The 27,251-nt window shown below is 41.7% G+C and overlaps 1 protein-coding gene across 1 annotated transcript in view; it reads left to right on the top strand.

The window, feature by feature from the left end:
• Nucleotides 1-3,108: 3,108 nt before the first annotated feature.
• Nucleotides 3,109-27,251, top strand: part of Mfap1 (Microfibril-associated protein 1) — a 43,067-nt gene continuing 18,924 nt past the window's right edge. The window contains exons 1-3 of the mRNA XM_080284815.1: nt 3,109-3,276; nt 7,498-7,775; nt 22,760-23,137. Coding sequence (XP_080140941.1) covers nt 3,183-3,276; nt 7,498-7,775; nt 22,760-23,137 — 750 coding nt within the window. The 5' untranslated portion in view covers nt 3,109-3,182. The remainder of the gene's footprint in view (nt 3,277-7,497; nt 7,776-22,759; nt 23,138-27,251) is intronic.

The raw sequence follows: 27,251 nt of genomic DNA, 5'->3' as shown, positions 1-27,251 counted from the left end.
TCAAAATTCTGTAAAATTTTTAGGAATACATTTTGATCGAAGAATGAATTTTAAACTTCACATTAATACTTTGCTTGCTCGTTGTGATAAACCTTTAAATGTCCTCAAGTACCTAGCGGGTACTACCTGGGGTGCCGACAGAAAATCTTTATTAATGGTGTATAAGTCCCTTATTCGATCAGAGCTAGACTATGGCGCACAGGTGTATGGCTCGGCATCCGATGCCACGCTGAAAGGATTGGATGTGCTACAGAATAAATGTTTGCGAATGTGTCTTGGAGCCGTCCGGTGTACCCGTGTGGCTCGTATGGAAGTGGAGGCGAATGTGCCTCCCCTCCGTATTCGCCGTGACCACCTGGCCTTGTCCTATAGTGTAAGGACATTTAGGAAAAGTAATATCGGCAATGTGGCCTGTACCCCCCTGCGTCAATACCACCACCTTCTGCGGGGGGTGCGTCGGCCACTTGCCGTTCGCCTCCACTTACTGACTCAGGAGCTTGGTGTGGACCCCAGTGACTGTGACAAGTTGGTGTTAAAAAATATAGCGCCTTGGGAGCCACCTGCCTTTACTGTTGATGTTACATGGCTCCCAGCACCAAAGGCCAAGGCGCCGGAGGCGGAGGTCCACCACTTGTTTCGTAACATCATCATTCGTCACTTGGGGTCCCACCAATTGTACACCGACGGCTCCAAGTCGAGTGAATGTGTGGGTGCAAGTGTGTGGTCTACTGAATGTGCCCTCAGGTATCGGTTGCCGACTCATACATCTGTGTTTACCTCAGAACTTTTTGCTATTGACAAAGCCATAGACTATGCTCTCAATTCTAGGCATGACTCATTTGTCATATTTTCAGATTCAAAATCAGCCCTTCAGGCAATTGCATCTTGCACTACGGACTCTCACGAGATCCAGGGCCGCATCGTTAATAAGTTGCATTCATGCAACAAGTCATTCACGCTGATCTGGGTGCCTGGTCATTGTCGTATCTACGGTAAAGAGCAGGCTGACTTACTTGCAAAGTCGGCTGTAGAGCTCGAGGAGACTTGGGACGTTCCTCGTGATCTACGGTCGAGTCTCTCTCTCGGAAAGAAATCAATAAATCTTCTGTGGCAAGGTCAGTGGACCAGACTAAATATTCCAACCTGTAAGCCGTACCTGGGCGACTGGGACACCGCCAACCGCCCCAGTCGCCTGGAAGAAAAAGTGTTGGCACGATTACGGCTTAATGCTACCGTTTTAACACATATGAAACCTTATATGGAAAGACGCTTCCCACCGCACTGTGACATCTGTGATGCGGTGTTATCTATCAGTCATATCATCCTGCGCTGTCGGCGATTTATTTGTGAACGTGCTTCACTTATAAATTACTGCGGTGCAGCAGACGTCCCCTTCACCCTTTCCACCATCCTGGGTGATGGGGACATTGTTATGACTGATAAATTGATGGCTTTCTTGAGAGAGACCGGACTGATCAGAGTGATGTGACTTTTTTACTGTGTGGTTATGGTTTTTATCAACGGTAAATATGTATATATTGTAATATTAATTAGGGTTGACAGTTGACATATTTGAAATAGTTCCTCCTCCCACTGATCTATTTCTAATATAGATGTCCCTTACATTAAACCCCGTTCCTCGACTAACAGTCACCAGCTGATGAGTGCAAGTGTGCAATATAGAAAGGTGTTGGGCACTTGCAGTCGATGGTGGTCTGCTGGCCGAGGTTCTTCACTTTTTGTACAAATTATGTAAATACATTATACCATCTTGCTTAAGTTATTCTAATTAGGGCCGACAGCTGACGTATATGGAAATGTTCCTGACTCGTCTGGTTCCCTTTCATATATTGATGTCTCCTATATTAGGTTGTGCCTCGACTGGCAGTCACCAGGTGATGAGTGCAGGTATGTAATGTAGAATGGCATTACATATCTGCAGTCGATGGTGATCTCTTGGTCGAGGCTTTTTTACCATTAGTGTAGGTCTAGTTATTTGTCTCTTAGGATTTAGTATAGGTTAGCGATTTGTCTGTTAGGTGATTAGTTCTAGGGTCTTTACATTAGGCATTTTAGTTTATAAGTACTATAAGGTTAAGAAAAAAAAATAAACAAATAAACAAAAAAATAATAAAAATAAAATTACAAAAAATAATAAAATAAAAATCATTATATATATATATGTACGTGTGCATGAAAGTGTGTATGTTCATATGCATGGATGTGTGTATGTATGTAGGCCTATGTATGTATATATATATGTTCATATATATATGTATATATGTGTAAATGTATATACATGTATATATTCTGCCTTAATGACCAGGGGCTTCGGCCTCAATGGTCGATAGGCAAAAAAAAAAAAAAAAAAAAAAAAAAAAAAAAAGGAAGGGCATCCGGCCCTAACGAAGATTTGAGAGAGAAGTTGCTGACGGGGGAAGAGGTGCAGGACCGAGGTGTACGGCAAAGACTGGTCAAACTTGTCGACCCCATAATAAAAGTGGGAAAAGATGGAAGATATAGAACAAGGGATTTCCAGTTTTATTGTTGCAAGCACACATGATGTAGTCTCACTCATTTCACTTTTTTCATATACAGGAATTACTGATTCATGCCAGTTGATTTTTCTTTTGGTACAAGATCAGTTTCCTCTATTTCCACCTTTCATTTTGCTGCCATACCGACTCACGCAATATCAATCGTATACCCATTCACTGTCAGTTTGGACACTACACTCTTATCAGGCTGTTACTGCATATTTTGCTTTGTATCAGGGTTCTTATATTATCATAGGCTCTGTTTACCACTTCCTATCGCATTTCCCATTCTTCTGTATCAGTAAATCATAAATATTTATCTTCACTACTCTCTGAGCTCTATCATAAGAGGTCAGTGACTGTACTTTTGTGTACATTCAAATTTGGCGCCGGGGCATGCACCAATTTTAGTAGAAAATTGAATGTAAAATATAGCTGTATTCATTACTGATGCTAGTACTTAGTTTAGCAAAAGTGAGTTATATTAATCTTTCTTACTGGACTAAAATACATTGTGATGACAGACTTTAACAAGGTGTTAACCCAACAGACTGAACGTAAACACTGGAGAGTCTGCAGGCTTGGTTGTGGTGTCTGTGTGCGGCTTAGCATTAACTGTGAGTTACACGTAGAGAGATTATCAAGATGGACAATTCGTCTTGGACGGCTCCCCCAGGGGCAGCCCAGCCCATGGGCATTCAAAGTACAGCAGGAGCTGTGCCGATAATGAATGACAAGGGTGAGTGAGGACATTCCGTGATTTAATTCACATAGGTTTATTTATTTATTTATTACATTCCGTGATTTAATTCACATAGCTTTATTTATTTATTTATTTTTCCGTATATAACAAGGGGGAAAAAGGCTAGATGTACATAGATTTTTTTTTTTGGTATTATAGTTTCAGCCAAGAACACTACGAGATTTTGATCCCATTTTTTCGGTATTTTAGACAAATGTAAGTAACTGTCTATCTATCTATTGCCAGACGCCTCAATCCTGTACAGGGTGGCCACAAACAAATTGCCTCCACGTCGCCCTGTCCCCTGCCATTTCACTGCCCTGCTCCCATCTCATACTTCCCTCTCTCATATACCGTACTTCTCCACTCCATCCCTCCACCTCGTCCTCGGCCTCCCCTTCCCTCTCCCCCCCTCCACCTCACTCACATACACTCTTCTTGTTAGTCTCTCACTCACATAAAGGAGCAGAGACAAGCCTGGGTCACACGATATTTTCATGAGAGATGAAATGTGACTGCTATTCTGCAAGACTTGACATGCCAGGAGGGGTGGATGAAGGAGAAGTGGACAGAGGAAGTGGAGGTGCTGGAGCCTGAGTTCAACTTCGAGGGCTTTGGCATAGGTGATGGGGCTTCCCCAGAGAGGCCCATGTCACCTAGTAACTAGCCCATCTACCGTCAACACACCCTCACCTGCCACTCAAGCCAGTCTTCACTTTATTTTGTTAAGGATTTTTGGTGTTGCAGCTCTTTATAACAGCTTTAATGTCTTTTCAGGTACATGTTTATTGTGTTATGCTGTTTTAGCACTAGTAAACACTCTTCATTTAATTTTGGGTAGGGCCTGTACGGTGTTACAGTACTTTCTGATAGGGTAGGTACATGTCCCACTGGAACGCTTCTCTAGTTATCCCATTGATTCTTAACTTCACAATTCGATGTTTCAGACAGTTTTGGCGAAACATCCAAGCTGCAAAAAATGAGGATTTACTGTATATATATATATACAGGTATATATATATATATATATATATATATATATATATATATATATATACCGGGTAGAGATATATATATATATATATATATATATATATATATATGCAGTTAACCCTCGATATAACGAACTAATTGGGGGGAGGGGTGGGTCCTTATAACCAAAAGTTTGCTATATACGAGAGGTCGGTATTTCTGAGGGATTACCGAACTCAGTTCGCTACCGTATATAAGGGGAGTCATTCAGTCCTACGTGTTCAAACTTAAGCTAAATTAACTCTGTGAAGTTTTACATGGAGAATTCAATGGTTTATGAAGTTGTACATGTAATACAATACAGTAAGCTCGGCCCTAACATGTTCTCGCTAAACGCGCTTGCAGTTATACGCCGTTAATGCTGGGATACGTATAAGACAACCTAAGCTTAAAGAACCATTACAAAAACTATAAATTCACGCAAGAGAGGCATTTGAAAGGCCAAACCCTCAAACATAAGCACAGCGCGCACGGTTTGTTTTGATCACATGATCATGTGATTCGCTTTACGGTACTGCTTTTCCATAGTACTGTATTTGTAAGTTAAATATTTACATTATTGTTCTGGTACGTTTATGTACAAGTTAAAGTACTATTTAATAACATTAAAGCAAGAAACAAAGTCTCTTAACCAGTTTACCTGATAGGCGTCAGAATATTGCCTTTTTTATTTGTAAGTTAAATATTTACTGTTCTGGTATGTAAGTTAAAGCACTTAAATAAAGTTAAAGCATTAAATAAAGCCTTGTAATCAGTTAACCTGATTTATATGATTACCCATGATCGGTGGGTTCTGAGACAATGTTCCATAAAGTCAGTTCACCGTCAGACAATTCCCCGTCAAAACATGGATGATAACCATATAACCAAATATTGGCGCTTAGTGGTTTAGTAGGTAACTAGTGCGCTCCAATCGGATTGAGCTGGTGAAGGTTTATATCCAAGGGATGGTTGGAGTTTATTGCTCACATAATATTGCTCAGGGATGAGTGAGGCTGGTCACTCTCATCTTAAATGTCAGGACCAACTGTCTAGCCCCGGGCTTCTGCGCTCCTCATGGGGCAATGTAGGATTGGATGATGGATGGATGGATGAATTCCCCGTCAGGACAATTCGCACCCTGAACGATTCCCTGTCATTCTATAAATATACTTATTTCGCCTTTGAATTATATTCTAGCATCACCCACAGCCGTCCCGAAACCAGTCAGTATTGGAATGTTGCCTTGTGTTTATGTATTTGTGTGTTGAAGTTTTGCTGTGCAGTACTGTAGTGGTAAGTTATAACTTTAAATAAACCTTCTAACCACTCCAAGTGCTTCATATTGATTACCAATGGCAGATAACAGCAAAACACCACATTTAGGGGGTCTAGGGAGCAAAATAAGGAACAGTTAAACTTACGCGGTTTTGCACCGATTGCACCACGGTTGGAGCGAAACCCTTGCGTTAGGGGTGAGCTTGCCATACTGTGTGAACTTGTACATATAAATGCAATACCTATAATAAGGATACAGGATAATGTAGTGCTATTACAGTACACTTACTGTACCAGGATGGGATGTTGTTATCACCGTGGGCTGATTCCTGAACGTCCCTCTTATTTAGCAACCTGTGTTCGCTAAATCCAGGGGAAGTTTGGTCACGATTTGGCCATTCGTTATATCCAAAATTCGAAATACTGGGGTTCGTTATATTGAGGGTTTACTGTATATATTTACACATATATATATGCTGTATGTACACCCAAAGGGAAGAAATATGTAAAAATCCCTATATTTTCATCACCTGCTTCAGTGTTTGCTTGAAAAGTGCAATGGTTCATGTATTTTGTTTGTGGATGCTTATCATCGTCACTCACAGATGGCTCACAGAAGAGGCCCATAATGAGCTTGTAACTCCAGCTCTTTATCATCCCCGTCATGTCTCATGTTTTTGTGGTCTTAGTGATTTTGGCTGTTATGCTTTGTGAATGCTCTTTAATCAAATTTCTGTCCTTCATCTTTCTACTCTCCATCCAGTTTTATCTTGAAGTCCATCACAGAAACTACATTCATGACTACATCTGGGAGATCATTCCAAATATTCTCAACCCTATTGCAAAAGCATGTTTTCTGATATATATTTAATCTTGCCCTATGTTTGACTATCTTCTTGCCCCGCTCACATATTGTTGAATCAGGTCTCATGAAGCATCCCTCACTAACAGCTTGATCGTGTACACCATTCACTGTTTTGAAAGTCTGTATCATGCTTTCACATGATCATCTATAAGCCATTGTTGGATGATTCAATTTTTATAACCATTTCTAACTGGATAGATCCTTCAGTGATGAAACTAGCTTTGTATCTCTTCTTAGAACACTCTCAGTTCCCTCTGGACACATGCATTATTTTGTTAGGATTGCATATCTGATTTGCATACTCAGGGTGTGGCCAAACTAAAGCTATAAGCAGAATCTCAAATGCCATTTCCCTGATCACAGCATCATTCTCCCAAGATCACTGTGGAGTTTAATGCAGTCTTGCCCTGTTTTTCTAAATAGATTTGTATCATCAGGATGGAGAAAAATTTCACAGTTTATTATAGATTCAGGCAGATCATTTATATATATAACAAATAACATTGGCCCAGGCACTAAGGCCTGCAGAACTGTACTAATCACATCTGTCCAGTCTGATTTTTTTCTGGATTAACTATTACCTGGTGTTTCTTGTTACTGAGGAAAGATGATAACCACTCTACTGTAGAATGTTGCCTTTTTGTTATAGCTTCAGAGTTTCTAGTAGATGCTGATGTGGGACCTTATCAAAACCTTCATGACATCATAGTAGGCAACATGTTCTGCACCAGAATGTTAGTCCATTTGTCCAGCACTTCAGTCAGTTGGAGCACTGCAGATCGACCTGCTATAAAACCAGACTGTTTGTTGCTGAGCAGTTTGTGATCCTTCATATGCTGCAGAATTCTCTCCTGATAATCGTTTCCATGATCTTGCATACTGCACAGGTTAAACTTACAGGACTAATATCACTCCTGTCACTCTAATTTAGATATAGCCATGTTATTTGCATTTTTCCAGTCTGCAGGCACTTGGTGACTGTAACGAAGGTTATAGGGATTAAGAAATTTGACTATAGAGAGAAACAGATAAATGAGTAAATTTTTTTGTCTTGTTATTTCCAGGTGAGGTATCCATGAAGAAAGTGAAGGTTCAGCGGTATGTCAGTGGCAAGCGACCTGACTATGCCCCGGCCTCATCTGATGAGGAAGAGGAGGAGGATGAAGACTTCACCAGGCCCCGTGGAGCAGCCCCATCATCACCACCACTTCACAAATCACTGACAGAGGCTGAGATGGCCGACCCCAGGCTGAAACGACTTTTGGGTCAGCGGCAGCAGGCAGCAGAGAGTGAGGAGGAGGAAATGGAAACTGACCAGCCCAGGAGGAGAGTCATTCACCAGGTATGGGGAAGATTAGATTGTGTTTATAATTTAGTGCAGTGTATGTGTCAGATAGGATCACTAATATTAAAATGATTATTTTAAATGTCCTAACGAAGAGAACAATCTTGTATACAAATTTGTAACTTGGGTGGTTGGTTTTGCTGATAGAATCACATGATAGTTTTTGCTCGAAAAACTTCTCGCTTGTGAAAATAGCTCAAGCCAACCTTGATAACTTATGATGAAAACTAATTCGTAACTGGAACTCACAGTGGCTTGCTCATATAGGCCTATGACATATCAGCCCATATCCACCTCAAACCGTGGCATCCTATGGTCATTCCTACAGCATATTTGGGGGATCATGGCAGTATTTATTTAGCACATAAAGTACAGCACTTTTTCATATAACACGCTGTTTTTTCATTACTAAATAATAAGGATGTGCAGTGAAGGGTCTGTGGAGCAGATCACATATGTATTCATTAGTAGTACTGTAAATTAGTTCCTGGTACTTAGGCTGCCAATAGAGTATATATTTAATAAAAACAGATAAGTTCTTTTAGTGGTAGGTGGTGGCAACCATCATCCACTCACTTGATGTGGTGCTGCTTACTTCATCCGTAGCCCTTATCATTCTTTTTTTTTGCTTGCCCTCCTCTCTTCCTATTTCTCTCATCTTTCCTGTCACTTCTTATTGCATTTCTTTCCTTTACAGGTGGCTTTACATTGAGTGACAAGCCAAATGGTTTCCTGTAAGCCAAGAAACCATTTACAATGCTGGGTGGTAACCATATAACCAAACCATAAGTGCTCCCTACGTGTCAGCAAGTGGGTTGGTGGATGGTTAGTGCCCCTCCCCGTAAAACAAATAACTCAAGAGTCAAATGGCCACCCCTTACGGAATTATGGCGTCTGGGAATAGATAGATAGATAAGTCCTTTTGAATACTTTCTTGTTGCATCATGACATAGACTGTTTCAGTGTTTTGTTTTTCCAGAAGGGTAGCTCTACCCTGAGTGGCATGCTAAATGATTTCCTGTAAACAAGGAAATCATTTTATACGCTGGGTGGTAACCTTATAACCAGCCAACACGTGTTCCGTTTGTGTCAACAGGTGGGTTGGTGGAAGGTTAGTGACCCTTCCTGGAAAACAACTACCGGTAACTAAAAATACTAACAAGTAGCCTCAGACCAGGGCGGACAAACAGGTGATAACCAAGGACAGGACAAAGGACAAGGTTCGGGTAGCGACATGGAATGTATAGGGTGTGAATGCGAAAGAGAGATTGTCCAGGTGCTTGAGGGTGCAAAAGTGGACATATGTGGATTAACAGAGACTACATGGAGAGGCAAGAGTGTGAGATAGTGGGGGTATGGATGGGGTATATGTTTGGAAGTAGGTGAGAATGAGTGGGCCAAAGATGGTGTATGTATTGTTGTGTACAAGAGATAGAAGGAGAATATGGTATGGATCAGGTGGTTCAAGGATTGTGTGGGTAAGATTGAAAATAGGATTACAAAAATGGGCAATTGTGTGTGTGTATGCGCCAACGCAAGATCGTGCGAGTAAAGTGAAAGAAGAGTTCAGGGCAAATATGGAAGTGTGCATGGAAAGTTTGAGAGGATTGAGAGAGTGGATGGAGTAGTTGATGAGTAGGGTGTGCTAGCATTAGAGGATGAGAATGGCAGTGCTCTAGTGGACATTTGTGCAGGGAGGGGGTTGGTGATAGCCTATACGCTCTTTAGGCACAAAATAATCCAAAGGTATATGTGACGAGTGATGAGAAGGGTGGGTGGTGAATTGAATGAACAGCAGGCAGTGATTGATTATGTGTGTGTGGATGACAGAATGAGAAGGTATGTAATGGATGCAAGAGCATACAGAGATTGGAGGAGTGGACTTTTAGACTACCATTGGGTGGTGGTGAAAGTCAAGGTTCAAGTGTGATGGAGGAATAAGAGGAGGGAAGGACAGGAGGAAGTAGTTCATATAACAAGGGTAGAAAGGTTGCAAGATGATGGAAAAAAGGCAGAATATAAGAGAGAAGTGGAGAAGTGATTGGGTAAATGTTATTTGGAGCAGATGGGGCAGTTGGAAGGTGTGTGCAAGATATTCACAAAAGAAGTCTGTGCAGCATGTGATGTGGCTTGTGGAGTGAAGAGAAGACAAGGGTGTGCAAGGAACAACATGGTGGAATGAAGACGTAAGACATGCTTTGGCACAAAAGAAGAAAGCATACTGTAGAATGAGTGGATGGGAAGCAGAGGCTTGGAGGAAGTTGACTGATGGAAGAGTAAGTTATATGTATAGAGGAAGAGAGAGTTGAAAAGATTAGTAAGAGAGAGTAAGAAGAGAGTAGATGAGGAATTTGGAAGGAATTTGAGTGTAAAGTGGCAGTAATGTAGGAAAATGTTCTGGAAAGAGGTAAAGAGAGTTAGACAGAGTGATAGAGAAGTTAGAAGGGGAGTGAAAGAAAAAAATGGCAGATTGATGGTGAAAGGAGAAAAAGTGAGCAGATGGAGAGAACACCTTAAGAAACTGTTATACATAGAGAATGAAAGTAATGGGAGTATAAGTGGCTGGCGAATGGCTGGGAGAAGAAGGGAGGAAGAGATCAGTAGGATGGAAGTAGTGAAAGCACTGAAGAAAGTCAAAATGAGGAAAACCCCAGAAATTGATGGAGTGTGGTGAAATGCTAAAGCAAAAGAGAGAGTAGTAGAATGGATATGGAAGACGTGCAGATTGGCCTGGGAGGAAGGTGGCTTCCCAGAGGACTGGAAGTCAGGTATAATCACTCCCCTGTACAAAGGAAAAGGGGAAAAAGAAGTGTGTGGTAATCATAGTAGCATTTGTCTTCGTAGTGTAATAGGAAAACTGTATGGTAGGATACTTATTGACAGATTCAAGGAAATAGAGGAATTAGTCGGGGAAGAACAGGGAGGTTTTAGGAAGGGAAGAGGTTGTGTAGATCAGGTATTCATCCTTAGGTCTTTAGTGGAAAAGTTTCTAGAAAAGGGAGAGAAGTTGTATGTGGCATTCATGGGTTTGGAGAAAGCATATGACAGGGAGGATAGACAAGAAGTGTGGAAAATATTAAGAATATACAGTCATCCCTTAACATTCGCGGTTTTAACATACACAGTTTTGAATATCTGCGGATGGCTACAGAAAAAATATATACAGTAATCCCTCCAATATACGACATGATAGAGCCACAGGCAGGTCCGGATAGTGGTCCTGTCCAGATATTGGGCCTCAGCTTCTAGACTTGTACTTATGGACCCTAACTCAGAAAAACACCTATACAACTCCCTCTGGACATGCATAGCACCTATTTAAGACCCAAATCACACCAATAAGGGACATAAAAGACTGAAATAAATGCAAAAGAAGCATAAAATGAGGTTTTTGAGGTAGGTTCATACAATATTCAACATTCTGGGTACGTACAAGTCTCAGGCTCCTGGACTGGTAGTTATGGACCCTAACCTAGCCTAACTCAGAAAAACACCTTCCTGCTGCACATGCATAGCACCTAAGACACAGCATATTCACACCAGTAAGGGACATAAAAGAGTGAAATGAGGTGTTTGAGGTAAGTATAGTATGGAAAATACAGTAGAGTACAGTATGAAACATTCTGCCTACTTACAGCAAGTCCATGGCCATCTCGATGAATAACCGCCTCCTCTCAGACTCTGACAGTAAGAAGGATTTCCTGAAGCACTTGCAGTACACTGTTCATGAAGTCTTGCACTGAACTTAGTCATTCGCACTCAGAAGTCCATTTTCTTCACAGTGTACACTCTTGTCTAACTTATGCTCCATTGTAACTTAATAAGTGTTGCACTCTGCACTTTAACTCTTTCCACTCTGATAACCATTTTCCAAAGCAAAAACACACAAGTCTATTTATGTTAAATTTAGTTCAAAAATTGTTTGTCTTTTCACTCACAACTGTAAATCCTTAACACAATGCACTGTTTTTTTCACTGCACAACACTGTAAATTCCTGTGTGGTCTAGTGGAGAAGTTCTTGGCGTCTATTCACTGTCAGAGTCCGAGAGTATCACTGGCAGGTGACCTAGAGGTGCGTCGCTGGGTCGTTGTGATGACGTACCCACTGCAGACGACTCTGAAGACAGATGCAAACTCACGTCGAGTGGTGACTCCACCATGGCTGATGTGCTGGGCTGTGGCTCAGAGCTTGAGGGCCTGTCTTGGGGAGGCAACGGAGTGGAGCAAGGGCCGGGCACAGCGGGGGTCACAGGCCTGAAAAAACTGTCAGTCATTGATTGACGCAAGGAACGACGATTCTGACGATTGATGATGTGCTGCCTGAAAGCACGCACTTCCTCCACAAGTCCCAAGGGCCCCATCTCCCTGTCGCAGTCCGGGTGTTCCAGGTAGTCCAAAACGAACTCTAGGTGTTCCTGGAGTGCGCTCAGCTTGGGGATGGCTGGAGTTGTGTCCTGCTGAGAGGAGTCCGCATCATTGTCGCCATCCTCATCGAAATCTTCAAGCTGGGTACTGACACCTGCAACTGAAGATGCAATCTCGATATCAGACAGGGTCTGATACCCAGGATTGCCCTTGTCGTCATTCAACCACTCACGCACATCGTCCACATCAACATCGTCACCATGTGTACGTAGACGTGCATGGAAGTCATCCACGTCAAAACCTAGGAAATCGTACTCCACATCCGTTCCGAGAAGCAGACGAGACCAACCATTTTCTAGAGTCTTGACAGGGATTTCCTTCCATGCACTGGCCCAGTTGTAGATTGCAGACATAATGTTGTAGCGGCGAAGGTTTTCCAAAGTCCACTGGGCTCGCGTGTCCCGTCCCTCCCTGCGCTCGTCCTCGTCCTTGAGAACAACCATCACCTCGTCCAGGAACTTCCTTCGGTACAGCCTCTTCGTTACCACGATCACTCCTCGGTCCATTGGTTGGATAAGAGCAGTCAAATTAGGTGGCAGAAACATGCACCTAATGCGGCCATTCTCAGCCACCAAGTCCTTGTCGCACGGGTGGGCAGGTGCATTGTTGAGGAGAAGGAGGGCCTTTACCTGGTCACGTGGGATTCCCAGTGCCTCTGTCTGGTAATGTATGGCCTCCTTGACGAAATGGCGGTGGAACCAGTCTTTGAAGATCTGGGCTGTAAACCATGCCTTCAAAGAATGATACCAGATGACAGGAAGGACATCCATCACCCCACGAAGACACCGAGGCTGCTTTGCGCAGCCAACAATAACGGGCTTAAGCCAGTGCATGCCGTTAGCATTGGCACAACACAAAGCAGATATCCGTTCCTTGGAGAGCTTGCGGCCAGGTACACGTTTCTCCATCTCCTTGGCTAGAGTGTTCGTTGGCAAAGAGCGATAGAATAAACCAGTTTCGTCAGCGTTGTAGACTTTACCGAGGGTGAGGCCCTCCCTGTCGATCAAGACCTTCACCTTGTGCTGAAACTCGTCAACTCCATCCTCGTTAGCGTCCAAAGCTTCGCCATGAGCTTTAAGGTTGGTAAGGCCATGCAGTAACTTAAACGCGAAGAGCCAACCCTCGGATGCCTTGAAGTCTAGGGCATCGTGAAGTCTGGCGAACTTCTCAGCAGCAGCCTTCAGCTCCGTACCACGTACCATCACACCAGCAGCATGTTGCTGTCGATACCAAATCAACGTGGAGCGGTCGACTTCAGCAAATTTGGGAGTAAACATCACCTTCCTCTCCATGTTGCATTTGCTTCTCGACGAGAAGTCAGCCGTGTACTGCATGAGTTTGTCTCGGGATCTCTTAATATCAAACAAAGTAGATCGGGCCAGGTTGAACTCGTGGAGGATGCAGGAAGAAGACCATCCTGCATCTACTTTCTCCAATATCTCCCGTTTCTTCTCCAGAGCCAACACCACTCTCTTCCTCTTCTCAGGTGGCAGGGCCATCATCACACACATGAAGGAGAGGCACGAGAGCAGCAGGAGTGCCTGCAGCATGTAAGGCACCATCACAAAAGCGAGCACATGGGCAGCCATGACGACGAGCGTGCACTCGCGACGAGAGACAGGCGGAAAGTGGGGAGGATGCAGGGGCGCTCTAGCGGACGTCGGAGGAATGACGTGCCCCAACAAAGCTGTACCACGCCCCGCGCGCCAAGTTCAAATGACGGGCGGATTTTTTTTTTTTTTTTTTTTCTCGATTTTTTTTCAGTTTTCGGACCATTTTGGGAATATTGGATCCCGGGACGATTATGTCCGGTTAGTGGAGATGTTCGGATATTGGGCGTTCAGATATTAGAGGAATTACTTATATATCTCATTGAACTTTGCTGACACTGTAACATTATCCCAGGCACAGTTCGTGGCTGTTTTAGTACAGTAATGGGATTATCCAGTTAATGAAATACAGTAATCCCTGTACCTTCTGGACACCCACTTTCCGGACACCGCACTTACCAGACGTTGTGAGCCTGGACCTTCGGAACCCAGAAATGGCCAAAAAAAGAAAAAATCCCCCCAAAAAACAAATTTTTTCCCACCCATAATCTGAAATTGCCACGCGGTGCCGAACGCTGTTACACCATGAACCCTTCACCCCTTCCTTCCTCCCCCCTTCCCCCTCCCCTGTCAGGGTTGCCATTTAGTATTTTTCATTACCAAATGTGGGCCAATTTGGTAATGAAAAATTAGGTTGGTAATGAGTCAGAATAATGCAACACCAAATGGATTTTTCACATATGTGAGGATGCACAGGATGGAGATGGTGGATTGTTTGCTCTCTCTGATTAATCTGCTAGCCTATATAGCGTGAAAATAATCAACATGCTGTTACTTATAAGGAGAGTGATTACATGTATTTCCACTTGTATATATAATTAGTGAAGAATAAATGCTAGCTTTACAAATTTGGTAATGAAAAGTTAAATGTGGTAGTGAAAATTGAGGAGTTTGGTACTGTGGCTGTTGCGATCTGGCAACTCTGTTACCCCATCATCAACAGTCACAGCCTAACTCTGATCGAGAGCAGATGCTCATCGTAATGGAAGCCACATGTGCTCGTTTTTTGTGAATAAACAGTGAATAAACTGCAATACGTGTCAACTGGGGTTGGTGGAGGATTAGTGCCCCTCCCTGTAAAACAATTAACTCTAAGCCCTTGGCCACCCCATTTGGGATACATGGCGTCTGGCAATGAATGAATGAAAACCTCCGCACTAGACCACACGGGAATTTACAGCGTTGTGCAGTGTTAAGAAATTAGAATTTAGAGTTCTAAGGATTAACTGTGGAGTGCAAACTGGCGGTTGAAACTGGCATGGTGCAATTAACAATGTGCAGTGTTAAACAATTGTAACTCACAGTGCAAAAGAACTACCGTAAGTGCAGCACAACACTGGATTCCTGTACCTGCTTCAAGAGCATTTTCACCACTGCCAAAGCCAGAGATGGCAGCCACAAATGTGCTGTAAGTACACTGGCTGAGGTACAGCCACTTCTAATTCCTCATTCTTTGGTTCCTTTTCATTAATTTTATGCTTTATGTCCATTATTGGTGTGAATAGGGTCTTAAATAGGTTTAAATAGGTGCTATGCATGTCCGGTAGGGAGTTATTGAGGTGGCTTTCAAAGTTAGGCTGGATTAAGGTCCTTAAGTACCAGTCCAGGAGCCAGGGACTTGTTGTAAGTACTCAGAATGTTTAATATTGTATAAACTCGCCTCTAAAACCTCATTCTCTGGCTCTTTTGCATATCAGTCTTTTATGTCCCTTATTGGTGTGATTTGGGTCTTAAATAGGTGCTATGCATGTCCAGTAGGGAGTTGTATAGGTGTTTTTTTGAGTCAGGGTAGGTTAGGGTCCATAAGTACAAGTCCAGGAGGCTGGGGCCCACTTTCTGGACATGCTTTTGGCTCTGTTACATCGGAAAGTGGAGGGATTACTGTATACTGTGACACTCTTCCTTTTTGAGGGAGCTGGGATGAGCACAGTAGTCAAAAGAGGCCATGCAAGAGTACACTATTCATTATTTTTAACTTTTATTGTTCTTGTATTAAATAAAACGGTTGTAAACATGCACATAGGGTTTTACTTTAGTTATATAAGGAAATGGGGGGGTCCAGAGGTGTTTTTAAGGGTGGCAGCAGATATCTGCAGATTTTTAACATTCGTGGGTGTGTCTGTTACCTAACCCCTGCAGATGTTAAGGGATGACTGTATGGAGTAAATGGGAAGTTGTTGAATGTGGTGAAGAGTATGTATTAGGGTGCTAAGGGTGCTAAGGCTGCAGTGTGTGTGTGTATAGTCAACTGAGTGAATTTTTCTATCTGAATGTTGAATTGCAACAAGGATGTGTCATGTCTCCATGGTTGTTCAATCTGTATATGGATGGGGTTATAAAAGAGGTACAAGGTTGGGCCGTGGATGTTGGAGTGGCCCTATTGAGAGAGGGCAGCATTTGGAAACTTCCTGTTTTGTTGTTTGCAGATGATACTGTATTGTTAAGTGAAGATGAAGGGGAACTGCAAGGGTTAGTGATTGAGTTTGGGAGAATGTGTAAGAAATGGAATCTAAAGATGATTGTAGAGAAGAGTAAAGCTGTGGTCTTTGAGAGAAATGAAGTCACTGAGTGTACAGTGAGGCTGGATGATGAGGAAATGGAAAATGTGATTGCATTTAAGTACTTTGTTAGTGTGATGAGTGAGGATGGAAGTTTGGAGGATGAAGTGCTTGAAAGGGTGCAAGAAGGAAGAAAGGTTGTTGGTTCTTTGAAAGCAGTGATAAGAAATACAGAAGTAAAAAAGTTCCTGCATGATAGTATTGTGATAACCAACTCTAATGTATGGAAGTGAAGCTTGGACCTTGTTTGAAGGACACATGTCAAGAGTGAGAGCAGTGGAAATGAGTTATTTGAGAGGAGCATGTGAAGTTACATGGAGAGACAGATTGACAGATAAGGAAGTGAAGGAGTGTTGTGGTGTGGCTGTGGTTGTGATTGGAAGCACTGGGAGAAGTACACTGAGGTGGTTTGGCCGTGTGGAGAGGATGGAGATTGAGAGACTGATGAGGAGAGAGTATGTGAGTGAGGTGGAAGGGGAGAGAGGCAGGGGGAGGCTTAGGATGAGATGGAATGGAAAGGTATATGAGAGAGGGGGGTGTGAGCTGAAAGGGCAGTGAAATGGCAGGGGACAGGACGACATGGAGGCGATTTGTTTGTGGACACCCCTTATGGGATTCAGGTGCCTGACAATAGATTGACAGATAGAGAAGTGATGTAAATTTTGTAGCAAAACTTTTGGGAGTCTCTTAGAAAAACTTTCAAGGGACTTTCAAAAGTTTTTGTAGCAAAACTTTGGATGTCTCATGTAGAAAATCTTTCAAGAGATATAGGATCTGTATTTGTGCATCATAGAGAGATACAGTGTGTTACAAAATTAAGTAATTGACTGTTCAACATTTTCCTGTGGTCACAGGAGACATAACCAAAGCTACCAGGTCTATCATGTTTTGCCAGATATTTAATAGCATATTTCTTAGAAACTATTGACTGTTCAATATTTGGAAGTTAATGTACAAAAACTGACCGTATTGTGCTTCTAGATGTGTTCTTAAATAAAAAGTGTTAAGCTACAAGACTACAAAAATTATTTCATCTTATTATCAGTAACATACTTTCTCTCTCACCTGATGATTTATGGAATAGGGTCCAGGAAACAAAGGGAACACTCAGAAGAGAGAACTCTTGACTGTTTTCAGATGAAGTATGCCAATTCAAGACTCTCTTGGATCTATTCTTGACAGATAGCCCAAATCAATACAGGATAGAGGTACTGCCACCACTTGGATCCTCCTATCACAGTCTCATCAAAGCTTTATATGTCTGTTGCCCCAAACCTCCCTGTTCTGAACCAGTTAAGGTGACCAGCTGGCACTTTGATATGACAGACTGAAGTGGGTTAAGAAATTACCTGCATCTAGCCGGTATTCCATGGCAGTCTTTCTTCTTCACTGACATTACTTCTACCCAGTCCCACATTAACCCGCCACGTGCCAGCTATTTTTAGCCCTATGGGTCGCCTCCGTGCTGGCCATTTTTCAACCTTGTTTTTTTATTGGCTAAAATGATAGATTTTGATGTGAAAACAACAATTTCACCATTAAAATGCTCACCAGAGCTCAGAAATGGGTTTTATTGAGTCCTGCATACTGTTATACAGGTATACCTGCTCTCTCTCGCTGACCACTTAGGTGAGAGAAAGCCGTTTTCTATGTAAGGAATACCCAGGTATTTATGCTGGGAAGGTGTAGCAATGTTCAGTACACTTTTCTGATTTCTCATTACTTCAACATCTATCACAGTTTGCATGAATTTCTCACTGTGAATGCATTATCTTACACTTACTTGAAGATAGGTACAACCTGACTTCATTATGTACAGTCCTGGCACTTACAAGAAGGTATTTAGAACTTGACTTCACTATGTAGTCCTTACACTTACAAGAAAATATATACAACTTACACTTATGTGAAAATATTTACACTAGGTGAGGCACACAGGCAGAGTGAGGCAGAGCGAGCGTGAGAGGGGGAGCGAGTGAGTGTATGGCCTTGACAGCCTGGGGAATGGTAGAGGAACAGTTGCCATACATGCCCGCCAGTTTTTACCCGCGAATCTTGAAAAATGCGTTCACAGTGTTTTTTTTTTTTTTTTTTTTTTTTTAAACAGCACTGGCACTGGCCATGGAATTATGTCACACCATTTTTTAAGCAGCACTGGCACACGGCGGGTTAATGACCTAATACAGGTTGGTATGGACTTGTTCATACCCAATCATCAGTTTACTAAAAGATTGGACTACCCAAAATGGTCTGACAGCAATTGTGCTGGAGCAAGGACCTGAAAGTCTTTACCATGTAACTGTTACTTAACCCATGGATTGCGAGCCACACCTCAGGCTGTGCTGGCTGTGCGTCTGTGCTAACTACTCCACCCCTGTGCAAACTTACGCATGGTATTATGCAAAAACAGAGAGAGAGGGATTAATATTTTTTTTCACCAGATGATGCCTTGGATGTTTATCTTCAAGTTTATAATAAACAAAGCAAAAAAAATAATAATAATAATTTTTCACTATACCCTTACGCAAACTTAGGCATGGTGCTACGCAAAAACGGAGAGTTTTTTTTTTTAACCAGATGATGCCCTGGATGTTTATCTTCAAGTTTATAATAAACAAAAACTAAAAAAAAAAAATTCCTTCATTTTTTGCCACCATGGGGTGGGATAATAAAAGGTAATTGTGCAATCCACGGGTTAAATTCAAAACTACTGAATCCCTCAGCCACTTTAAATTTGCTAGAAACCATGCAAAAACAGTAAATCTCTCCATATCTAACTCTCTTCACAATGAAGCATCCAGACTATTAAATAATCGTAATGACAGTTGCATACTTTGGTCATCTCTCAGTCCCTTCAATACTGTAGTAACTGTAACAAATCATCACTCATTTCCCCAATAAAATCTCCCGTCAGAAGTACTGTGAATGACTATCATGGAAAAAACAACACTCTTGCCTAGACGTTTGCCAGAAATTCTTTCTTAGAGAAAGTCAGTCAGCATTACTGTACTAGAACTTGACTCATGAAATTGCTCCACTAGAAGTATGGACTAGATACATAAAATCTATCCTAGATAATTTATCAACCAACAAAACTCCAGGTCCAGATGGAAATCCTCCATTAGTTTTGACAAAAGTATTCATCAAAGCTTGTTTCTGTTTTAGCCAAATTATTCAGACTATGCCAGTGTACTTTTTCATTCCCTAATTCTTGGAAAGTAGCCAACATCCTACCCAGTTCCAAAGAAAAGAGGTTCCTCTGACCCCTTTGATTACACACCAATAGCTATCACATCTTCTTTTGGTAAAGTATTTGAGAGGGTCATTAATAACCACATTGTAATAATCATGAATCCAACAACTTAATTAGTGGCAGACAGAATGGTTTTTGCCACGGAAAATGCACCTTTGAAATACTCAGTCTCATTACTCATACAATCTGTCAGTTAATTGACCAACATGGAGAAACCCAGACAGTAGCCTGTGATATTTCTAAAGCTTTTGACAGAGTGTGGCACCATTCCATGTTATCCAGACTCCCTTGCTATATTGTATCATCTTTTGTACCGCTGATTTCCTCATATCTTAGCAACAAAAAGATTAGAGTCAAGGTAGATAATTTGTATTCCAATTTCCACTCATTTAATGCTGGTGTACTACAAGGATCAATCTTGATTGCAACCCTGTTCCTCATTCATATTTATGGCCTCTTGTCTGCCTCCAATATTCCCGTTGAATTATATGCAGATGACTGAGTACTCCTCAGCTCCTTCGCACTTAAACATCCAGTCACAAAGTTTGATATCTTTAACTCCCAACTCAGTACAGCAATCTCCCTAAAGCAAGACTTATCAAAGATCACCAAATGGGGACAAAATAACATTGTCTCATTTAATGCTAGGAAAGCAAAATTCTGTATATTCAATTGCTGATAGACAGATACAGTATTGCCTGATTCCTCTATTACTTTCAGTGGAATCAATATTCCCATCTCTAAAAGGACTGTATTGAAATTCTCAGTGTTTTGCTTAACAATACCCTTGGTTGGACCTCACGTTTGATCACTTGCTAAAACCACCACAGAGAAACTTGGATTATTGTACAAAATCTGTAACTTCTTTACTGACAAGCAGTTAGCTGTACTGTAATTTGCAACAGTCATGTGCATTTGCAGCTCAAATATTGCTTACCCTTGTGGAGTGGATTTGGAGAGGTTGCACTAAAACAGCTTGATAAAATTAAGAATAATTAAAAACCCAGCAATTACAAATGAAGTACCTCCCCTACAAGGAAGACGAAATATTCCCTCCCTTGCATTTTATACTTTTATGGCAAATGCTCAGACGACATTGCATCCATTATGTCACCTTTCTATGCCTTCCCTGGTGCCATGCAGCATCTAGCAACACTAATGACTGAATTCCTTTATTCCCCAAACTGCATGTCTTTGGAACTCCCTTCCCGAGATAGTTTCCCCCTAAAACTTCAACCTACAGCAGTTCTATTCCAACTGTTACAGGTTTTTCATGAACAAAGGACACCTGTAATCTGGTGTATGGAATTTTTTTTTTCCTTCTGTTCGTCTGTAATATATACGGTATACAGTATATATTTGTATTCAGTATATATATATATATATATATATATATACAATAGGTTCGCACAGTGCGCGTCATCACAGTGCGCGAGTGACCAAAAATCATAACCAAAAACCCTTGAATGCGCGAGTTTACCGCACAAAACGCGAGGCAGAGGCAAGGAGTGGCTCAAAAATGCCATTTTCTATTAGTGAGCGACCACCCCTCACACAGCATGTCACGTGTCGTCATGCTGATGCGCAGAAATTCCCGGGCATTCTACTGTTGAGGATGAAGAGGATGCAATGTCAGAAGTGTCAGCATTGGACTTTGAAGGGTTTATGGCCGAAATGAGTGACTTTGATGCTTCTGGGGAAGGTGCTCAAGAGGAGTCTGTGGAGGGAAGTGTTGGTGCGGTGGGGAGTGCGGCACTGTAAGTGTTGCCGCACCTCAGAACCCCTGTTATTTAAGGTCATCAGGCCTGTTGTCTACTGTTGTTAAGGTGACTACCCATATTTTTGTTATTATAGCTATAGCTATAGTACAATGTCTGAAAAATATGACCTTTATTATGTCTCTGCGGGCCAAAAAATGTCCAGGTATGAGGGGGTACCGCCCATATGTAATTATTCCCATAAGATTATGTATTCCCAGTACGCGAATTCCCAGTGCGCGAGGTCGTGGACCGCCCAATCTCTCGTGCACTGTGCGAGCCTACTGTGTATATATATATATATATATATATATATATATATATATATATAAGTATATATATAAGTATATATATATGTGTACAGTAAATATATACACATGTATATATATATATATATATATATATATATATATATATATATATATATACATGGTGTTATATTTATTATTAAAATGGCATGCCAAACCCTTGTCTTAAGCTCCTATTTAAATATTGTATTTCATCTAAACAGTTTTTGCCAGTTCCATGGCTTTCATAACTCACTTCTTACACTCATTTGCCAGAGCCATCAACCCTTCTTTGTCTACCACTCCTCATTCCACAGTCAAACCTACTCACATATATTGTACCTTTTTCATCACTCGTCAACATCCATACATTTTATATGACCATACCATGTAAGTACTCTCTCTTCAAACATGTTATCAACATACTTCTACATCTTTAACAAAATACTGTACAGTATTTCTTATCTTACATTTTTCACACAATGTACACCACACACATTCTTCATTAATCCTATTTCATCTACCATTATTCAGGATTTTATCACTCTCTTGTCATACCAAAGTCTTTGTGTCTTAAATCCATGTGCTAATATGGGCACTAACACATCTTCATGCAGTCCTCTTGCAGCCATCACATTCAGACTTCCTTTTGATATTAAGGTCTTCTTAGCACCAACCTCCTTCCTTCCCTTTGCCATTCTATTTTCCATTCCTCATTGTTAGGTGAGAACTAGGGATCGAATGATGGTTATCATAAACCCCTCAGTATGAGAGGTTATATCAAGTTGAACATTGTGGCTTGGCAGCTGTAAGTGTACTGGAACAATATAAAAGACTTTACTATATATATTACAAAAATGGTTAATGGAGACTGTTTTTAACTCCCTCAACATGAGAGGTTTTTAACATTATAGATATTGTTGTCTTGTTGAGCAAGAAAAGATCTCATTGTACCAATAGGGTCAGTGCAAGTGATGATAAGATACACTCATTTGTGCTGTGTGTTGTTAAGCTGTGTTATAGATACATTTAAATGAATATGTAGAACTATGTTTTTATTAAATAGTATTTTATTTTTTCTGACCATCAGGCAGAAATTGTGGATATGAGTGATGAAGAGAAGGATAAGGAAGAAAAGGGCCAGGTGGAGGAGATGGAAAAGGGAGAAGAGGAGGAGGAGGAGAAGGAAGAGGAAGAGGAGGAGGAGAAAGAAGAGGAGGAGGAAGAAGAAGCACCAGCACCAGAAGAAGAGGATGGTGTAAGGGAAGTAATTCGTGTAAGGGAGACAGACGTGGAAGAAAGGGACCACCTGATGGATGGAAGGGGCCGCATAGGAGAGGTGCGAGCCAGTCATCGGCTAGCGGAGTCAGACAGTGAATCAGAGGGGGAGGTGGACGAGGAGGAGTTGGCTGCTCGTCGCCACAACATCCGTCAGCGTGCTCTGTTGAAGGTCCAGCAGGAGGAAGAGGTGGGGTTACTATCCTTGTGTTACTCTCCTAGTCTGGTCACTCTCTTACTGCAACTGCCAAGCACAAGCCAAGCAGCCTATTGCAGGTATCCTTTTTATTTTTATTATGCTCATGTGTACATCCTTTCCTCTAACTAATTCACTTTAACTTGTTGAGAGTTTTGTATTTTTGCAGATTATTTCTTACAGCTGAGGGGAAGAATAAGATGCTACAGCTGTCTAGCTTTTCCATTTCACATCATTGTGATTAGCATCATGTTCTGTTGTTAATGTCTTGTTACAGCTTACCATTCAGTAGAGAGAGAACAGTTTGAGGCAAAGTGAAATTTGACAAAGTATAGTGTTGCATATAGCAAAAGACCTTGATGTAAGTCATATTTTTAAATTATATTTTTGGCTATTCCATTCACAGCAAATTTCATATAAAATTCCATAAAGTTTCACTGCTACTCTAAATGCTGACTTGCAAGTTTCCACCAATTAACAGCACCTGTACCAGTTGTATGGAAAAGACTATAATATATTGGAACAGATCCCCGACTTACATGGAGAACTGTTTGTATGAAGTTTATATTTATGTTCACTGTTGTGAAACTGTGAGCCAGCATTTGAGTACTGTGGTCTTCTTTATTCTTCTCAGATTCTCTGAATACTGATATATGGATATGTGATGTACATTCAAGATAGGATGTGCATAGCAAAAACATTAAAAGCAAGCCTGTGGAAATTAATTCACCTAAAGGGTTCAGAGTAGCATCATGGAATGTGGATAGTTTGAAGGGTAGATGGGGGAATTGGTAGAGACTGTGAGTAGGATATGGGTGGATATCTTTTGCCAACAGGAAGTCAGGTTCGGGCGGGGGTGGGGAGAAGGTCAGCTGAGATTATTGCTCAGAGGGACTTTACATATATGCTATTTTGGCAGAGAAGTGCAGATGGATATGATGGTGTGGGTGTGCTCGTTGAGGAGAAGTGGATGGAGTGTATCATGAATGTAGTGACTGTATATGAAGGAATTATAAGTGAAAATACTGTTTAGTAAACTCATGATTTCATTTTATATCAGTGTATGCTCTACAGGTTGGCTTGCAGGATGAAAGAAAAGGTACATTCTTGAATGATTTGATACATGTGGTTGATGGCATATGAGATTGTAGTTTTGGGTGGGATTTAAATGGTCATGTGGGTGAAGCAGCTTTAGGATATGAATGGGTACGTGGAGGAAGCACGTATGGTATGAGGAATATGGTAAAGGAAATGATGCTTGAGTTTAGGGAGGCAGTGAACAGGATTATGTGCAACACACATTGTAGGAAAAGGGAGAATAGACTGATTACACATGAGTCTAGGGATAATAGTAGCCAGATTGACTGTTTCTTGATGAGGAGGCCTGATAGGAGGTTAGTGAAAGATCCTAAAGATAGAGGGAGCAAAAAGTGTGCAACAACACAAATTAATAATATGTGACATGGTGCTGAAGGAACGGATAGTGAAGAAGAGAGCCAATGCATCCTGGAGGAAAATATGGGAGTTGAAAAACCGAACAGTAAAGAATGCCTTCTATAGTGAGATTAGTAGAGGAGTGGCCAAACAAGGAACTGATGACTGAAGTGTTAATGAGCGGTATTGGGCTCTTAAGAACAGTCTTTCTGAGAGTTACTGATTGCTTGTGGATGGACAAGGGACCCTCCAAGACATAAGGCAACATGGTGGTGGGATGAGGGTGTAGAAACCGCTGTAAAGGAGAAAAGAAGGCTCTTCCAGGAATGGAGAAAATGTGGTAGCAGAGGATACTTGGCTGCCAAGTGTAGGGCTAGAAAGGAGGTATACAGGGAAAATTTTGAGTCTCTTAAGACATTTATAGGATAACCTAAATAGTGCTGAAAGGAAGCATTGGTATTTAAAGTGGCAAATCAGATGAAGAGGAAAAACAGGGATATCCTAAGTGAGCAGTGTTTGAAGAATGCTGAAGGAAAACTAATGGTGGATAGTGAGGATGTAAAAAATGCCTGGAAAGAGCATTATAACTGGTTACGGAATGAGGAATTTGGCTGGAAGAAGGCAGGTTAGGAGTCCCATGACCTTTGATTGATGCTGCTACTGTGATCAGGACAGTAGACAGGATGCAGTTGGGGAGGCTTGCGTGTGTGCCTGGGTTGACTGCTGAAATACTGAAGGACTGAGGAGATATAGGCTCGGGTTAGTGTTGCCTACTTCTTCCTTCACCTTTATCACTCTTTTTCTGTGTCTGCCCTCTCTCTATCTGTTTCTTCCATCTTTGCTGTCACTTTTTATTATTATTCTTTCCTTTTCAGGTGGCTTTACATTGAGTGGCGAGCCAGATGGTTTCCTGTAAGCTAGGAAACCAATTACAATGCTGGGTGGTAACCACGTAACCAACCCATACGTATTCCCTACTTGCTAGCAAGTGGGTTGGTGGAGTGTTAGGGCCCCTCCTCATAAAACCACTAACTCAAAGACAAATGGACACCCTTTACAGGATTATGGTGTCTGGCTATAGATAGATAGATAGTTTAGTTACTGATTTGCTGAAGTCAGTTATATATCATTGTATTTTCCCAGATGACTGGCTGAAGAGCTTGATTGTTAATGTGTATAAGGAGATGGATGATGCCCTGGAAAGGGAAAATTATAGAGGCATAAAACTTTGGACCAGATAATAAAGGTAATGGAGAGAGAGTCCTAGAAGGTATGAGAAAGGAAAGATTGAATATTGATTAGATGTAGTTTGGGTTTATGCTAGGAAGAGGGACCTGATGCCTTATTCATTGTCCATCAGCTTCAGGCCAAATATATAGGAAAGGAAGGGGAGCCATACATTGTTTTTGTTGATTTGAAAAAGGCCATTGACAGAGTTCCAAGGGAGGTGGTGGTGTGGTCAAAGAGAAAGCTTGGGATCGAGGACTGGCTGGGTAGAGTGGTCGTGGCCATGTACTTGCATGTGACTGCACACACCCAGGTGAGAATGAATGGAGATTTGAGTGATGAGTTCTCTGTGAATATTGGTGTGCATCAAGGGTCAGTCTTGAGCCCTTTATTGTTTGTCATGGTGCTTGAAGCTCTCCCACATGGCTTTAGAAATGGACTACCATGGGAGATTTGTAGACTGATGACATGGTGTTAATTGCAGAGAATGAAAGGTAGATGGAGGAAAGATTTGGGAAATGGATAGATGGAATAGGGCACGAGGGTTTGAGAGTGACTGCGGATAAAACAAAAGTGATAATATCTCGGGCTGGTGGTAATATTGTCAAAGCAGAGGGAGTGTGACCATGTGCAGGTTGCCACAAGGGTGTATGAAGTAACCCCAATTATGCAGTGTTTGTGATAAGTGGGTGCATAAGAGATATAGTGGTATTGGATGTAGGCTGCGAAATGCTGATTTAATGTGTGCAGTGTGTTGGGGAGAGCATGTACAGATTGAACAGTAGGAAAGCATTGATCTTGCTGGAATCTCTTGAGTATATGGAGGGGTTTTGTTATTTAGGGGACATGTTATGTGCTGGAATTGGGGCTGGAGCTGGCTCACTGGCTAGGGCAATGAATGGTTGAAGGAAATTCAGGGAGCTGTTGCCTCTCCTAACATTGAGAGGGCTCTCCTTCTGTGCTAAGGGATCTTTGTATATGGCACATGTTAGGAGTGTAATGCTATGAGATAGATGTGGACATAAAGGAAGAACATATTTATAGGCTTAAACATACAGAAATGACAGTGATTACATGGATGTGTAGTGTGTCCTTGAGCATGAGGTCTGAGGGGGCAAGGATTGCTATTGAAGGGTTGAGAGGAAGGATGGGTCTTGAATGTATTGGTGTTGTGATGAATAGGGGTTGATTTAGACGGTTTAGGCATGTTAAGAGGATGACAGTTGGGTGCAGAAAGTGAAAAGTGTGGACATTGGGGGTAGGGTTGCTAGAGGCAGACCAAAAAAGACCTGGGAAAATATCATAGAGTGTGACTGTAGGCCTAAGGAACTGAATAGGGAGGCTGCCAGAGATCAAGGAGCATGGAGAGTTACCATTAGATTACTACGGCCGATGTATACACCTAACCCTCACTACTCGACAGGGGATGCGTTCCATAAAAAGTGGT

The sequence above is a fragment of the Coenobita brevimanus genome, chromosome 103 (genome assembly GCF_032717465.1).
Source record: "Coenobita brevimanus isolate Jiangsu-jjx chromosome 103, ASM3271746v2, whole genome shotgun sequence".
NCBI classification, from domain to species: domain Eukaryota; kingdom Metazoa; phylum Arthropoda; class Malacostraca; order Decapoda; family Coenobitidae; genus Coenobita; species Coenobita brevimanus.
The sequence above is the reverse complement of the archived record's forward strand: the minus strand, read 5'-3'. Positions and strand labels throughout refer to the sequence as shown.